This window comes from Acipenser ruthenus, chromosome 1 (assembly GCF_902713425.1).
Source record: "Acipenser ruthenus chromosome 1, fAciRut3.2 maternal haplotype, whole genome shotgun sequence".
Taxonomy (NCBI): Eukaryota; Metazoa; Chordata; class Actinopteri; order Acipenseriformes; family Acipenseridae; genus Acipenser; species Acipenser ruthenus.
In genome coordinates, this window is record NC_081189.1 from 88,056,668 (window position 1) to 88,075,181 (window position 18,514).

The window sequence follows — 18,514 nt, forward strand, 5'->3', positions numbered from 1 at the left end:
GAAAGGCAGGGAGAGATTTCCTTTGTCATATAGTTACTGATTTACAGCTGTGGACAAAGGTTTTGCAACACCCTATAGAATTAACATTTTGCTTCATAAAGTTGAATGAAACCTACTGAATAATGTTACATTTACATATTGAATTGCATACCGCTTTGTAGTTTCCCATATACTTCACGAAAAACTGACAAAAATGAAAAAAATTTGACATTTTGAAATCCAACATAAAATACTGTACTATCATGGCTTCCGATAGACTTTTGCAATATAATTTTGTAGTTTCTTTGATTAAATGATGTTAAATACAAGATCTAAATTATGTTCACATACACACATTATATATATATATATATATATATATATAAAAAATGATGTCTCAATCCTAAAATTGTAGGTGATGCAAAACTTTGTACATGTTTACTTACCGATCTGTGACGTGGAAGCCTGGGTATGTTTTCAATGTGTAGCTGCCTTTCAGTACCTGCATACTGATTTGACTCGAGCACTTGTTATTATCACGTGAGTTAGCTGAAAAAAAACAAAAACAGACAGGTGAAAATTGTATAAACCAATCCAAAAGTGCACTGATAAGCCTGGGTGATGGTGGTTGGGAGGGTATATTTACAAATACAAATCTGCTGAGGGGAGCCTCATTTTATGTTATCATATGTGATCAGCATTGTCAAATAAAACAGAACCAATTAAACAGAATAAACAACTTTCTTTAATTAGTGGATGCCACTCAGACAAAATACATACCTTTAAATACTACTGAGGCAACATGTGTGAAATTTGCTGCAGAAGTACTCAATGGCACAGGCTTAAATTCTACAGTGCTTTCAGTCTTTGAAACAACTTCTATTTCCTAGAACAAAAACAACCAAGTAAAGACCATCACTACAAAGGATAACATGACAATAATCTATGCATGTTAAGTGCTACTACTTATTTATTTAACGACAAAAATAAAAACTACAATTTAGCACAAACATTCAGTACAAAACAAGAATTGAATTCTTACCTTTACATACAAAAGTTTGGCTCCTGAATTCAAAATATAAATATTAATCTTTGACTCCCCTGAAAAAAGGAAATGGCAACATTTAAAGCATTGTCAATTTCCTTGAAACTATTTAAAAACTTTTACATTGGCAGGCTTCAATGCATCAATTCATAGGGCAGCAGTGTGGAGTAGTGGTTAAGGCTCTGGACTCTTGACCGGAGGGTTGTGGGTTCAATCCCAGGTGGGGGATGCTGCTGTACCCTTGAGCAGGGTACTTTACCTAGACTGCTCCAGTAAAAACCCAACTGTATAAATGGGTAATTGTATGTAAAAATAATGTGTAAATAATTGTGTAATTGTATGTAAAAATAATGTGATATCTTGTAACAATTGTAAGTCGCACTGGATAAGGGCGTCTGTTAAGAAAGAAATAATAATAATAATCAATTGTTCACAGTGGTGTTCACCGTTATTTGGCTGGACAGACAAAATATAATTTTTTTTAAATTGGAGAAATACTGTGATTTTCCACTAGATGGCACTCTATCACTTTATTACATGTTTCATGACATAACTTCAGACTGCGCTTCTATAGAGAAAATGACAATATAGTACAATTAATACCTGACCGGAAATCCAACACTAATTATTTCCTGTTTGAAAACTGCTAACAAAGCTTTTGAAAAGCTTGTTAAAATTAATAAATACAATATAAATACAGCTATTACCCCCTTGACAGCAATATAAAATGGCTGATCCCATGTGTAACATTAATCACTAAACTAAAAATGAAAACGTCACATCATCCTACTCAGATTTCTTGAAGGTTTTGTGCCTTTCAGAAAGATATATTAAAATTCAACTAGTGTTGTATAAACCACATAATAATCTAGTATACTTACACAATCCATTCTCACCTGTTGGTATTACAAACAGCACAGAAATATTTTCTAGTATATACTGCTTCAACTTTTCAAACTCTTCATGTTTTTCTCTTTTTTCAGAGAGACTGATTTGTGCCACAAGCTTTTTGTCCGTCACAAAGGAGAACCCCTGGGAAATAAACGGGAAACAACAAGAAAACATTCCAGTCAAGCAAAAAATAAAAATAAAAGGCCAGGCGTTAAGGCCTACTTCAATATACAGTAATGTCCTGCTGAAAAGTTACTTAAAATTACAGTGTGTCTATGCACTGCCTGTTTTGCGGTAAACATACTTCCATAGCTTGATTTTGTCATTTAGATATCCGCATCTTGGTGCAGTCAGCCATGTTTGAGCATGAGACTCCTAAGACCAAAATCTCTCGACTCATGGAGGAGACAGACATTGTTAATCTTATGTTCAAAGAGCCAACTTCCCAACGTTTCGGTATGTTTAACATACCTTTGTCAAGGGAAAGTGTGTTTGAAAACAAACATTGGAGGTATTTATAGGCTTTTGATGCCATGGTAAATGTGCCACACATTTACTTCTCTTTAAATCTAATGTCTTTGTGATGTCATTCACTATATAGCTATAATGATGTAACAATCTACTGTTCCTTTCTATTTAAACCTTCAGGTATCATGTTATCAAGTCTATTTATCCATTTACTTTCTTTTATTCTTCTATACTGTACTTTATCTAATTTTATTTTTTCTAAAACCACAAACTTTAGGTCATCCATGGTGTGTCTGTTCCTTGTAAAGTGCTGAACTATTGGTTCATTTACTTTTTTTATTTCTTATATTTTATATAATTATGTATCTGTCTCTCCTACATATTTTCTTTTATTACATTTAATGCAAAATATACCATAGACAAGGCTGCTATCCTTGCATGGCAGATTGCTTTAAGACTGAATATTTATTTTCTTTATTTGCGATTTCACTTTTATCTTTACCAATATATTTGCACACTTCACATGTGCTTTTACAGGTTTCAATGTTACTTAATGTGTATCTATGATCCCTTTATGTTTACTGAGGACTTAGCATCCCTTCTAAAAACTACGATCTGTGCTTTCAGAATATTTCTCATTTTTTCTGAATTATGAAGTGTATGTGTAAATGCTTCTTTTAAATGTTGGATAGTCATTTTGAATATGAAATTATTAATGGTACTCTGTTAACCCTCTCTTCCCTTTTCTTATAATCAAGTAGTTCATTCCTATTGAGTTTGTCAACTTTTCTCAATTCTCTAAATAATCTGTTCCTTATAGCCTCTTTTCTTAAGATTTATTTTTAATTCCTTTCTCTGTTTTTTGTAGTCATTTTCATCAGAACAGATTATTTTTATCCTTATACCCAGTCCTTTAGGAATTGGTATTTTAGTATAGATAGGATGTGCAGATGACATATGTAGGTACTGATGCATATCAGTAGGTTTCGAGTAAAGATGTTTTAATAAATCCTTGATCAACTTTAACCAAGGTGTCTAAGATATATATATATATATATATAATTCTGGCATGTGATTGGTTAAAACCTCATCACATGACCAAAAACTATTGCCTCTGTGACGCTGATTTCAGTCAATAGTTTTTATTACAAACTCCCTCAAATTACATCATCACGCTGAGTGTCTTTCACAACAAAGGGTTAGGATACAACAAAGCACAATGGCAGACAAACCTGCATCTCGACCTGGACAGAGATTTTATCAGGTAAAAAAAAAAGAATTACAAAATATACTACAAAACAAACAAAGATGCTGCAAGCACTAAAATCGTCATAAAAACTCAGCTTTCAGTGTTTTCTGACCAAAAATCCAAACAAATTCAACGAGACGATGCAAATAACTACGACGTTCACAAACTCAACCGACTCTTCCAAGAATTCTATGCCGCAGTAAGAAAGTCAGACAAATTAGAACTCTTTTTGTAACTGTTTCTGTTACATTTATAATATAATATACCACAAGTACTATCTGATCAGACAGATTCATTTTACCTGAGAATATCTGTAGCCTTTATTCGGTAAACTGCATTCGAGCTGCAGTCCCAGAATGCGGATATTGGATGCATCTTCCTGTAAGCACAAAAAAATTGTGAATTAGATACTGCTCTATCACATGAGGATATGAGGATATTCCAGCAATAATTCAAATATTCAGTGTCATTCCACGCAGACCTTACAGACATTTACATATTGAATTGCATAAACAAATATAATCTTTATTTTAGGTTTGAGATGGCATGAAGAGTTACATCTGTGCTCAAACCTAGATGTGGGTCCATACTGAAAGAACTTAACCCCTAAGAAGAGCAGAACAGGGGAGTTTCTTACCCTTGGCAAGTAAGCACACTATAATTTTGATTCACAGATTTCTGGTGCCTGGGTAGTGTTTTAGTTTAGTCTCTCCACTTAGGACTGGGTCAAGAAGCCACCTGATTGATACCGACCCACACAGTACAATACTGTACCAAGTGGCATTACTGTATAGGCAGTGCCTACATATGACATGCTGTAGTGATACCTGCAATTCAATGAAACTGTGGGTGGAATGGAGATATTGTGAAATTAAAAATCCTTTAATAAAAAGAAACTGCATTTTTAGGAATTGCCTAAAGGGTTCCTCTGAGAGTTGCTGGTCTAATACAGTTCACCAGCAGTACTGAAGGGTGGAAATATTCAAACAAACTGTGAAGCTTTTATTTTTTCATTCCAACAATAATACAAAGGTTTTGTTATTATATTAAAGAATCTCACCGTGAAAGCGTAATTGTTCTAGAACGGGGGTGCCCAATCACAGTCCTAGAGGGCTATTCCACTCCAGGTTTAACAGGTAAAATTAGATAAAGAACTACTTCAGGGTCTGGATGGAGGTTTAATTGGTTCAGTTAAACAATTTAGAACAGGGTTGGAACACAGACCTGGGGCCATGTTACAAACGCATCCTAAGTGACCTTCTTATCTTATCTTCAGAGATAGAATGTTCTAACTGAAATGTAGGACAGCTGATATTACAGAAAATGCTCTTCACTTATTATCCTATCTTAATTTAAAATAGGAAATAGCATATTACAGAGCGTTCCTAACTTGTTAATTTCCTAAGTTTCTTTCCTAACATTTAGGACTTGGTGGAACCTTTCCTATCTGTCGGTTAGAAAAAAGAAAATTGTTAGTTTGCAAGATCTGAACAAACCATGCAAAAAACAACAAGAGATAATGATGCTCATGTATTAGTGTTGTTGTGCTTTAGATTTTAAGTTTTGTATTGAACTAATATTTGAGCATTTAGGTCTTATTATATCAGCATATTCTATAGTGAACCACAATGATCCATTAGTATATTTTAGGATGTGTATCTTTAACAGTAAGCTACGTGTATATGTCTAGATTTAGCCCCACCTCCCTTGAGAGAAGTGTTATGGAGTTAGAGTTAGATGTGGTCACAAGTTACTGTCAGTGATTATGATAATTATAATAAATGATATTTGAACCTTTACTGAGGAATAAGATATGAAGTATTTTGTGTTGATTCTGCTGTGTTATTGTATTACACAGCGAGACGCTTCCATTGAACTATAACCAGCGACTCAGATGTAATGTAACTAGAAAAATACAAGTTTGGACTTGAACGTACACAATTATATTACATACCTTCACACGGAGGCATGAACAGCACAGTACTGTTCTTATTTTTAGTTTTACTTTAGCCTGTGAGATAGGAATGCCAACACACAACAAATTAAAATAAAATGGTGTTTATGACTGAAAGTGAATAAGTATTGCTTTATTTTTACATACCGGTATTTATTTATTGTTAAAAAGATTTTATTGTAGATTTTTTTCTGTGATCAAAACCTTATTCTCTTCCCGAGTAAAATCTAGAGCCCTGCGTTTCTTTGCCACAACTGAATCGAGTTTAGACGCCACAACTTAAAAACATGTATATTCTGGTGACTGTTACCTGAAGCTCAAGCTGTAACCGGCTCTATTCAGACTCGACCAGTCGTTTATGGGTAAGATTGGCATAGATAGGATTTCCTCACTAATGTTAGGATAGGATGAGACACTTAGGAAATTGTAGACACTGCTGACTTAGGAAATGCTTTTGTAAAACCAATTTAGGAAAAATCCTATCCTAGCCATGAAAGATAAGCTAGGAAAGCAAGTTTGGAAATTGTTCTGTAATACAGCCTTGCTGGAGGGACCAGCATTGGCCACTCCTATTCTAGATGAACCACTTTTTTTTACCAAGCATTTTTATGGAAGAATGAAGGGTATGTCAATTACCACTGGATGAATATGTACTTCCTAACACTAAATGCTTAAATGTGCTAAAAAGGAAGACCACTGAATACAGGTTCATTAACGGTAAACTCTGTCAGGCTTCTTTATAAAGGCTTGTGCTTGCAGAACAAATGAAAAAACATTTCTATGTAAAATAAAAATAAAAATGTGTTTGCACTTTTTAATTGCATTGTCATATACAAGGAGCTTGGTCTTTTAAAAGCAACGCTGTCTATATAAAACAAACTGATTAAACAACTACTAATTCAATGATTATATCTAATCTGAAGTAATCTAAAACATGTTCTATAGACTTACTCTATAACTTTTGAAATTGCATTGTAAATGACTTCTATCAAAACTAGGACTTTAATGCAGTATATAGCCTGTTAGATTAGATATTTTAAATCTGCCATGCCCCTGTAATGCTGTAAATGGTCTTGAAACTATTCCAGGCTCTAAACATGTTTTTCACCACTCTTAAACATGACCCTGTGTAAACGCTCTTTAACAAATAAATACACTTGAATTGGTCTACCATGCTGTTCTTGTTCCCTTTTACCACACAAAATAAACATTACTAAATTAAGCAGTCAAAATTGGATACCAAGCATGCGTTGAATGCTGTATCTCCGCCCATGAAAACTAAAATAAAATTGCTTCCAGGTTAAAAAAAAAAAAAAGTTCCTGTGTTTTTTTCTGTAAAAGTGGCTATGGAGTTTTATTAGGCATTACAGAGCCTGCACTTAAAGCTAATTAAAATCAACGTAAGTATTTAAAATGTAAGAAATAATGTACTGGACAAATTTGGAATCATTAAAGAAATTACTTAAAAATAGTACCAACAGTAATCAAAGCTAGCTTTTAAAAAAAAAATACTGCAAGCAATAAGTAGATGATTAAGCAATTAATGTTTTGTATTTATTTATTATTCCACTACATTTAAAATAATTTATGTAATTTAGTCAATGTTCAAGTAATTATATTTAGTACATCATTTTTCTCCCCCATAGTATGCAAACATCAGTACCCTGCTAATGGAGAAGAAACCAGACACACAACATAGGCAGGTAAATGATGGGTTTGTTCCTTAAAAGTATGTGAGCAATGCACTATAGACGGTGGTAATGAAAACTGTCAACCGTGAAGAAACTGGAAAAGTCACAACGTGCTTTAGCATGACAGATACAGTAGCTGCATCTGTGTATTCATGAACGAGTGTGTACCCTTAAAACAGCTACCCTGTCAAAACCCTCTTTCCTTCTGAACTAAAACCTTTTAACAAACTAAAACAAAAAGCTAAAATGGTAATCATTCAACCCTAACCCTAACCCTGTTCATACATTAAATAGGTCAACAGACTGCGATTGAGGGAAATCATGACAGATTATTTTAAGTCATTGTCCTTAGATACATTTTTGATCAACCCTCCCCTGAAACAGTAAATGTGAAACTATTATTGTGTCAACAAACAGTCACTGTGAAATGGCGTCCAAAAACGTCACCAACTAGATTTGTTATAATTTAACACTATATAATACTAATATAATACTATAATTTTTGGGTGTCACAGGGAAGCAGTAGACGCAAATTAACAATTTCATCACAATTATATCATGCCTTGCATAAAAATAAAAACAAAAAGTGTGTCAACGATATACACCCACTCCCACACCTACAGTATAAGTATTCACCCCCCTTGGACTTTTCCACATTTTGTAGTGTTACAACCTGAAATTAAAATGGGTTTAATTAGGATTTTTTGTCACTGATCTACACAAAATAGTCCATAATGTCGAAGTGGGGAATAAAATCTACATATTTTTCAAAATTATTTACAAATAAAAAACTGAAAAGTCTTAATTGCATAAGTATTCACCCCCTTTGCTGTGACACCCCTAAATAAGCTCTGGTGCAACCAATTGCCTTCAGAAGTCACATAATTAGTTGAATGGAGTCCACCTGTGTGCAATTAAAGTGGCACATGATCTCAGATTAAATACACTTGTTTCTGGAAGGCCCCAGAGTTTGTTAGAGAGCATATCTAAACAAACAGCATCATGAAGACCAAGGAGCTATCAAAACAAGTCTGGGATAAAGTTCTGGAGAAGCACCAATCAGGGTTGGGTTATAAAAAAATATCCCAAACTTTGAACATCCCCCGGAGTACCGTTAAATCCATTATTAAAAAATGGAAAGAATATGGCACAACCGCGACTCTGCCTAGAGAAGGCCGTCCACCAAAACTCAGTGACCAGGTAAGAAGGGCATTAGTCAGAGAAGCAACCAAGAGGCCAATGGTAACTCTGAGGGAGCTGGAGAGATCCACAGCTGAGATGGGAGAAACCGTCCATGGGACAACTATAACCCGGACGCTCCACAAAGCTGGGCTTTATGGAAGAGTGGCGAGAAGAAAGCCATTGCTGAAAAAAACCCATATCAAATCCCATTTGGATTTTGCCAAAAGGCATGTGGGAGACACAGCAAACATGTGGAAAAAGGTTCTCTGGTCTGATGAGACCAAAATTGAACTTTTTGGCCTTAGCTCAAAACGCTATGTGTGGCACAAAGCCAACACTGCTCATCACCCTGAGAACACCATCCCCACGGTGAAGCACGGTTGTGGCAGCATCATGTTATGGGGATGCTTTTCAATGGCAGGGACTGGGAAACTGGTCAGGACTGAGGACAAGATGGATGGAGCCAAATACAGGGAAATTCCAGAGGAAAACCTGTTTCAGTCTGCAAGAGACCTGGGGCTGGGGCGGAGGTTCACCTTCCAGCAGGACAATGACCCTAAACACACAGCCAAAGCTACACTGGAGTGCTTTAAAAACAAGAACCTGAATGTCTTAGAATGGCCCAGTCAAAGCCCAGACCTCAATCCGATTGAGAATCTGTGGCAAGACTTGAAAATTGCTGTTCACCAGTGGTCCCCATCCAACTTGACAGAGCTTGAGCAATTTTGCCAAGAAGAATGGGCAAAAATTGCAGGATCCAGATGTGCAAAGCTGGTAGAGACTTACCCAAAAAGACTCACAGCTGTAATTGCTGCCAAAGGTGCTTCTACCAAGTATTGACTCAGGGGGGTGAATACTTATGCAACCAACAAATGTCTTTTTTTTTTGTTTAATTAACTTTTGTGTCACAATAAAAAATATTTTGCACCTTCAAAGTGTTAAGTATGTTGTGTAAATCAAATGGTAAATATCCCAAATTAAATCCATTTTAATTCCAGGTTGTAACACTACAAAATGTGGAAAAGTCCAAGGGGGGTGAATACTTATGCAAGGCACTGCATAAATACAAAATCAGAGCTATCAGTATCATGAAAAAGTAAAATCACCATGACCTGTCCTTAGCAAGTTTCACTATTAATTGAATGGGTCAAAACAGACAAGTCTCCTTCACAATCAGAATTAGAGGTACAGTAGGCACTGATACAAAATCATGAATGAACTATGAGAAAACAAATTTTAAACAGCAGCACTGCAGCCATAATTGGCTGATAAACAATTTGAAATGTGTGCCTATGACAGGAGTAAAGTCCCTGTTGTAATTCGCCCTCCCGACCACCGGCAACGCTGTGTAGGGCTGACAGTGATTGGGTCAGGAGGCTGAACTCTGACCAGACCTGTCCTGAACTGAAATACGGAAGAGACACGCTGTGCTTTGTTGTTTTGTTTTTATAACCTGCTGTAATCCACAGAATCCTGAAGCCTTGTGAAAACCTGGTGGATTACCACGGTGAAGGAACCCAGGACTATCCTTTATCCCTCGGAAGGGAGCCGAGGGGGGGGAAGTGAGAGGAAACCCACTGCAGCAGCACAGAGAAACCCTGTGCCTTCTTTGTTGTTTTTTATGTAATCGTGACGTTTTTGTTTACTCTTTTTATTTAAAACCTGAGTTTACCATTGCTGGTATTCCAGGTAGTTTTTTGTTTATTTTCTGCAATACTGCGTTGTGTGTTAAAATACAATCCTGCCTAGATACCATTGTTGGTACTGGGCTCCAGGACTGAACGTCACTTCCAGCTCCTGTGTGATGTCATTTCTGGTCCTTCCCTATGCCCCGCCCACTACCCTCTCACAATGACCAAATGGGAAAAGGAGATCCTAGACATGTTTGTGAACCTTGGTTTCAGAGTATCCAAAATAATGCAGGTTTGTATTTATTAATTTACTTACCTGTGTGACGATAAGCCAAAACATGCTGTTAGAAAATCAATCTGTGTCAGTCTTCTCACATACATTACAACTGAATATGCTTCAATGTGGTAAAGGGTTATACATTTATGTAATGTACATATAAAAAATATATATCCATGCCAACTTATCTAAAAAATAAACACATTTCCAATGCAATGGGTTTGCAAAGACCACATAAATGTAGTTTATCGGAAACACAGTCCATGGCAGGACCGGACATAGGATTGTAACTGCAGTTTTTTGCCTTGTTTCTAACAGCTGACTTCCTATGCAGCTATCTAGGTGTGATTGGGCAAACTTCCAAAAACACAATCCCCACAGAAGATCCTGCAGTTAGACCAGCATCAGCACTTGCTGACTGCAGTTGTCAGCTGTCACGGGCTATCAGATATCCAGAATTTCTACACCTGTAGGAACACTTAAGATAGCTGAGTTAGGGTGAGTGTTGACAGGAATCCTAAACACATTTTAAAAAGTATAGTTTAATATATCTTACCTGAGTTTGTGTTAACTGTATCCTTTGTATATGTGGGAATATTAACACACTGGGCTTTTGCTGAGCCACATTTGAGGCACCACTGGATACCCCAACTCCAAATATCTAAAAACCAAAAAGAAATCACAAAGTATTATTATGATTATTACTAGGGGTGGGTAACGATATAAAAATGGTATCTCGATATTGTGCACGTATTTCACATCTATTGGACAGTACATATTAAACAAAGACACAATGGGCCCAAATTAATTTTATTATCCACCAAAACCAGCCAATCAATACATTGCATAGACAAAAGCAACCAATCCTGTACCTGCAACTGCCTAGAGCCAATCACAGACTGTCAGCTCGACTGGAGCACAGACACAGCATCTTTCAACAACAACAAAGCGAGACGCGGACAGTTCAGTAATATTGCTCCATTCATATATAGATTCAAAGGCTTTGGCTGAAGGTAGAAACATAGTCAGTTAGGAAGAATTTTAGAATGGTATTTAATGAGAAATTGTATTGGTAGTTCAAACTCCATCGTACATGGACTGTTCAGTAATTGACTGTTCATTCCTTAGGCAATGTCCTGATTATAAATAAAATAAAACTCTCATAAAAAAAAAATGATTTACTAAATAAAAACGAATTGTTTTTCTCTTTATATGTATGTCATCCTTGTTCTTTATTTTAAAAAATGTTCTGGACTATTTTGTTAGAAACTCAGCGGAAAGGTGCCCGACGGATCTGTACAAGTTCAAGGTAAATCTAGGTTTTAAGGTGTTTTCTTAAAGAAAACAATGGTAAAAATAGTTTTCCAATAGCAATAGAGCTCTCTCGATGATGGCTCTACTGTGTGATAGGTGACCTTGACTTTAGTTAGCGCCCTCGCCTTTGGCTCGGGACGCATAACTCCCGTCGCGGTCAACTATCACACTGTAGAGCCATCATCAACGGGCACATTGCTTAATGATTTGTGACAGTGTGGGTTCCAGGTTATGTACATCTGAAAACCCTTATAAGTGAGAATTCGGATGTAACATGGATACCACTTTGTCACAAACTGGCCCCAATAATCACGTTATACCTGGTTTTACCAACTGCAGATTTTAAATTCACCAGCATGTATTATATGAGAAAGAAAGTGAATTATTAATGCAGAGGTACACACTAAAGAGTAGAATCTGAAAAAGGCGATTTAACGCGGAGAGATTAAGAGCACCACCTGACAAAGTCACAGGTAATATAATGCTTTTGTTTGACTAGTGCTATCTTGTAATCTTAATGCTGTATATAAATAATGAGATCACATTGAAATTAATGAAGCAGAGCTTTTTCAGTATAAACACTGGTACTAGGAGATTCATTCTCCACACTTTGTATAAATAGGCAACATCATTTATTTCCATTGTGTAACTTCAACTTAATCAAGAAGGTCAACAATAGAAATGATACACAGTAATACAGTGCACTGTACTCCAGCTGGCATGACATTTATAAATCCACAGGATATAAAGGGCTTTAACTGGTGTTCTCAGCAGAATGAACAGAGCCCTTGCTTTATAAAACAACTTTCTCTAACTTTTAAAAGCATTGTTTGGTAAAGTCTATGTTGGATATAATCCACCCCTGCAATATGAGGCAGAAAGCCTACTTTGAATATCCTGGTATAGGAAGTTTGATAGAAATCAGGATGAAATAAATTGCAGCTGTAGGAAGCGTAGAAGTTGAAAGCTTGTTTTTTTTTTGTTTTGCATGTTGCAGATGCTTTCCCATAGTCTTACATGTAGTCACATATTGAATGTACTTCTATCTAAGTCTATCTAAGCTCCATACAGGATGGGCAGTGTTACTGACCTGATATGACAGAACACCATGAGAGGACGTATTTATAAATAATGAATTTTCTACATGTCCTTCTTCTGTTGGCAGGAAGATTACCCTAAATAAGGTTTTTCCTCTGGGTATGATCACCTGAAAAAGGTAAGCAGAAAACAACAATTAAGAAAAAAAAAATCATACAGCAAAAATCTGCTCTGCCAGTCAGATGCAACCAGGTAATGATCATTTGATGCCCTGTGACCCAACCTTCAGTGGAAATTATAGAATGGATTATTAATAAGATATTTTTTTTCTGTTTAGCACTTGTACTGTTTACACAATGAGCTAGAGCAGTCTGGAACAGTTAAGCTGGTTTGTGCCAAACTGCATCTCACCAAGCATCAAAAAGCTGTGCAAAGAAAAATAAAAAATGTTTTATTTACTGCAAATAGGGCCATAAGAGCATGCAAGTGGCATTTAGAAAAAACAATAACATTATAAAAATGCAGTTAGAACCAGGGACAAACTATTTTGAACTAAAACTATACAGCAATTCTGATTAAATATAAAACCACATTCATTTGTGTTTTTTTTTTTTTTTTTATACAATTTAACGGGATAATTTATTTTACCGAATGTGTTTTGTTAAAGAATGGCAAAGCTTCAACAAGATTTCCATTCGTACCAGACATCTTGTTATAACAAGTAAATTGCCTGGTTCCCAACAGCCACAGTAATTACGGGGTAAGATAAAGTACACTGGAGCTTCTTTTTGAATCAGTCAGTACACAGCTGAATGCAGTACGCTTTTGTTTAACATACATAATGCAACACTAGATGATTTGATAAAACACAGGATATCCTCAGTCTTTCATTTACTGGTGTTTTTTTTTCTTCATTTTTTATGAATTTATACTAGAGAGATGAAAGAGACAATGAAAAAAGTGAGAATAAAAAAATAAAATAAATACTCAATTGTAATATATGGGGCAACACTAAAAGGAACTTGTAAAATCCTCTGACAAATGTAATGACATGTCACATCCTCTGTGTAGCAATACTAAAAGATATCTTCGCAACCATGATCTGAAACTAGGTGCTTAAGCAATTTAGTTGGCTAGTTTTATATTTTTTCAGATGCACACTTATTAATTAAAGATAACAAAGGGGTAACTGTCTGGCATGATATTAGACTATGTTCATAGTTCTGAATATGTATATACAGCTGTGGCCAAAAGTTTTGCATCACCCTATAGAATTAATTAATTTTTCTTAATAAAGTCGAATACAACCTGCTGAATAATTACATTAACATATTGAATTACATACCGCTTTGTAGTTGTCTAACATTGAAAAATGTGACATTTTGAAATCTAACATAAAATTTAATTTAACCCTAAATTATATACAGTTTTTTTTTTTTTTTTTAAATGTCTCAATCCTAAAATTCTAGGTAATGCAAAACTTTTGGCCATAGCTGTATGTTTGTAAATATTTTGGATTCCCCTTCATTAGTTTCAGCCTAACAGATTAAGTTGTTTTTCTATTTGGTAATTCAAATAAATATATTTCTACTAATGGCATGAAACCAACTCCAGCTGCAGAGGTATTTTGGATAAAAGACAAAAAACTGTGCCCAAGTACTTTATCAAAGCCCCACAGTTACATCTGCTCTTACTACACACTTGGCATGCCTCAGAAATACAATCAGCACAAGGGTTGTGCTGTCTGTATTCAAAGGTTAAAACCCAGCTTGAAAAAAATATATGTGGTTTTCTGTAACCTACAGAAACCTTTTTATAGCCTATACAGTATGTGCGGCTATTCTGTTTTGCAACGTCCACTGAATTTCAAGTATATAAACATTGCTATGCCTTGATGCAGTATTATGGATTATGCATTCAACTTACAGTAAAAAAATAAAAAAATAAATTATATATACAGTACTGTGCAAAAGTTTTAGGCAGGTGTGAAAAAATGCTGTAAAGTAAGAATGCTTTCAAAAATAGACATGTTAATAGTTTATATTTATCAATTAACAAAATGCAACAGAAGAAAAATCTACATCAAATCAATATTTGGTGTGACCACCCTTTGCCTTCAAAACAGCATCAATTCTTCTAGGTACACTTGCACACAGTTTTTGAAGGAACTCGGCAGGTAGGTTGGCCCAAACATCTTGGAGAACTAACCACAGTTCTTCTGTGGATTTAGGCAGCCTCAGTTGCTTCTCTCTCTTCATGTAATCCCAGACAGACTCGATGATGTTGAGATCAGGGCTCTGTGGGGGCCATACCATCACTTCCAGGACTCCTTGTTCTTCTTTACACTGAAGATAGTTCTTAATGACTTTCGCTGTATGTTTGGGGTCGTTGTCATGCTGCAGAATAAATTTGGGGCCAATCAGATGCCTCCCTGATGGTATTGCATGATGGATAAGTATCTGCCTGTACTTCTCAGCATTGAGGAGACCATCAATTCTGACCAAATCCCCAACTCCATTTGCAGAAATGCAGCCCCAAACTTGCAAGGAACCTCCACCATGCTTCACTGTTGCCTGCAGACACTCATTCGTGTACCGCTCTCCAGCCCTTTGGCGAACAAACTGTCTTCTGCTACAGCCAAATATTTCAAATTTTGACTCATCAGTCGAGAGCACCTGCTGCCATTTTTCTGCACCCCAGTTCCTGTGTTTTCGTGCATAGTTGAGTCGCTTGGCCTTGTTTCCACGTCGGAGGTATGGCTTTTTGGCCGCAAGTCTTCCATGAAGGCCACTTTTGACCAGACTTCTCCGGACAGTAGATGGGTGTACCAGGGTCCCACTGTTTTCTGCCAATTCTGAGCTGATGGCACTGCTGGACATCTTCCGATTGCGAAGGGAAGTAAGCATGATGTGTCTTTCATCTGCTGCAGTAAGTTTCCTTGGCCGACCACTGCGTCTACGGTCCTCAACGTTGCCCGTTTCTTTGTGCTTCTTCAAAAGAGCTTGGACAGCACATCTGGAAACCCCTGTCTGCCTTGAAATTTCTGCCTGGGAGAGACCTTGCTGATGCAGTATAACTACCTTGTGTCTTGTTGCTGTGCTCAGTCTTGCCATGGTGTATGACTTTTGACAGTAAACTGTCTTCAGCAACCTCACCTTGTTAGCTGAGTTTGGCTGTTCCTCACCCAGTTTTATTCCTCCTACACAGCCGTTTCTGTTTCAGTTAATGATTGTGTTTCAACCTACATATTGAATTGATGATCATTAGCACCTGTTTGGTATAATTGTTTAATCATACACCTGACTATATGCCTACAAAATCCCTGACTTTGTGCAAGTGTACCTAGAAGAATTGATGCTGTTTAGAAGGCAAAGGGTGGTCACACCAAATATGGATTTGATTTAGATTTTTCTTCTGTTCACTAAATTTGCATTTAGTTAATTGATAAATATAATCTATTAACATGTCTATTTTTGAAAGCATTCTTACTTTACAGCATTTTTTCACACTTGCCTAAAACTTTTGCACAGTACTGTATGTGTATATATATATATATATATATATATATATATATATATATATATATATATTTCCTGCCACAACTATTTTTAAAGTTGGTCTGTTTTCATTTTGGAGCAATACATAATTCAATTTAACCATCTGGAATACCACTGACGGTACATTGTTGTTTAAAGTTACAATCAAGGTTACCTTGAGGTATATAATAATTCATCAAGATAAAATCTACATAAATATATATATCAATGCATTTTCTTTTTTAAGGTTGTTACCCGTCTGAAAGGGTGTAATACTTACATTAGTATATTAAATCTATACAAGTCAAACTCTGGAATGCAATCGTATTCTAAATACCGAACATCAAATCAAAACTCTCTTTTATAGAAGTTAAATCAAATCTGAAACCTTGCTTTATTTTTAACTCGCACCTTCCTGTCTCTTTCCCCTGTGTATTCCCGATGTAAAAGACTTTGCAGATGCATGTGTAAAAGAGACAATATACTCACCCGTCTCTGGAATGAAGGCATATGAAAATGTCTACCAGATGTAAACATTGATATTAATGTCACTGGTAGATCCTGGCTAGGGTTGTGCACATATATTGTTTCAGCCCTTGGCAGCCCCACAATCCTACAGAAATCAAGTTAAAACAATGAGGAATTTATGACACACGTTACACTTTTAATAATTTCACATGCACAATAGGATTTGGGGATAAAAAAAAAGCAAAGTGTGTAATTTGTCATTTATTTAAATAAAGCACGCAGCTTGCAAGATTCATTCCAATGTTAATCTGAGGACTATGTGTTATCTTTATACTGTACCTAGATTTAAAACATAGTTAATTGGTCTTAAACTATTCTTTATATATCTTACAAGGGCGTGGAATTTGTATCGCCCGATATCGCCAAGATTTGTGGGATGGACAACAAAAATGAAACGTCAAGAAAAATCATAACTCATAATAGTTGGCAGTGACTTTGTATCTGTGATGCAACAAACTAAAACACCTGTACATCAGGAGTCGGATTCAGCTTATAGAGAAAGAGGAGTGGAAAAAACAGGCAGAAGCTATTTTTATATTTGAATAACTCCCAAGTATTGCTTATTATAGTTGTACTCTTAGTGTGTTACTTAAATTTCCGAACTGCACTGAAAGGTACATTTCCTTAAAAGTATGTTATAAATTTGTTGAGTTGAGGGTCACAGGGAACCTTTTGTGTATCTTGAAGAATTTAGTGACCCTGTCACGCTACAAGGCTAGATCCGCCCCTGTTAATTACTAATTATTTGATTGTGTTCACTGTTAAATAAAACCAAAAATGACATTCTACTTTTTTGAGTGTGTTTTTCGCGACAGGGAGGGGGCAAGTAGATTTTTAAGGGGGGGGATGTAGATTTTTCTAGCATTTTGTACCTTGGACAACAAGTTTTTTTTTTTCAAAAATTGCACACCCCAAGTATCACAGGACAGCATGATCCACCCACTCGTGATACTTCCTAATCTAATATTTTTAATACTCCACTTTGTGAACACTGGCATCTAGGTTCAGAATAATAAAGCATCTGTACACTTGTTTAGATATACTGCAGATTGAGGATAGTTCAAGCTCTGGGTTTTCAGTTGTAACTGTGGCCCTAGTCAGTTTAAAGTTTCCTCTACCAGGTATGGGGCCTGTCTCCTCCTAGGATGGGTGGACCTTTGATGCTGAATAAATTAACCTTTGGTGGTGAAAAAAAAACTGTGCTGATTCAGCAGTTCTATCTTGGGAAGAAACACTGCAGGGAACCGACTTCAAAGTGGAGACTGGTCACATTGTTGACATTAAAGGGATACTTCATATATCATGTACTCTTTCATAATATTTAAAAGGTCAGCTGCATGCCGTGTGGTCATTTTTAAACCACCTCACTTTCAGTAGTTGAAAATATACCAATTTGGTGCGCTGCTTAAACTAGGACAGACTTTAAAAATCAAGAGAACCCTGTCCTTCACACTTTAATATAGGTCGGTTTAGTAGCACCCCACTAGGGAGGTTACAGACTTCACGGTTTACCACAGTATACAAAAGTAGTTCATGTTTTTCTGTCTCTACCAGCTCCTAATTGCTGCTTGTCAGTTTTGAACTCCCCTCAAAAAAAAAAAAAAAAAAGCCAGCGGCACTGCCGTTTAAACTGCGTGGTGTACAGCAAAGGAAACTGGTGCGTTAAAACTAAACAAGCACAACAAAAATGTCAGATAGTAAACAAACAGACTGGCAAGCAACGAAAGCGAC

At 36.1% G+C, this 18,514-nt stretch overlaps 1 protein-coding gene across 3 annotated transcripts in view; it reads right to left on the reverse strand.

Moving 5' to 3' along the window:
• The window catches only part of LOC117421274 (transmembrane protein 131-like), a 67,932-nt gene that overhangs the window by 16,255 nt on the left and 33,163 nt on the right, over window positions 1–18,514 (reverse strand). For 2 of the 3 annotated variants that reach the window (XM_059031616.1, XM_059031612.1), the window contains exons 5-12: window positions 16,745–16,868; window positions 12,772–12,888; window positions 10,924–11,028; window positions 3,934–4,011; window positions 1,906–2,056; window positions 1,022–1,080; window positions 760–865; window positions 426–528 (exon numbers count right to left, since the gene is read on the reverse strand). In XM_059031616.1, the coding sequence (XP_058887599.1) occupies window positions 426–528; window positions 760–865; window positions 1,022–1,080; window positions 1,906–2,056; window positions 3,934–4,011; window positions 10,924–11,028; window positions 12,772–12,888; window positions 16,745–16,868 (843 nt within the window). The remainder of the gene's footprint in view (window positions 1–425; window positions 529–759; window positions 866–1,021; window positions 1,081–1,905; window positions 2,057–3,933; window positions 4,012–10,923; window positions 11,029–12,771; window positions 12,889–16,744; window positions 16,869–18,514) is intronic. The other variant, XM_059031621.1, reaches the window with a different exon arrangement.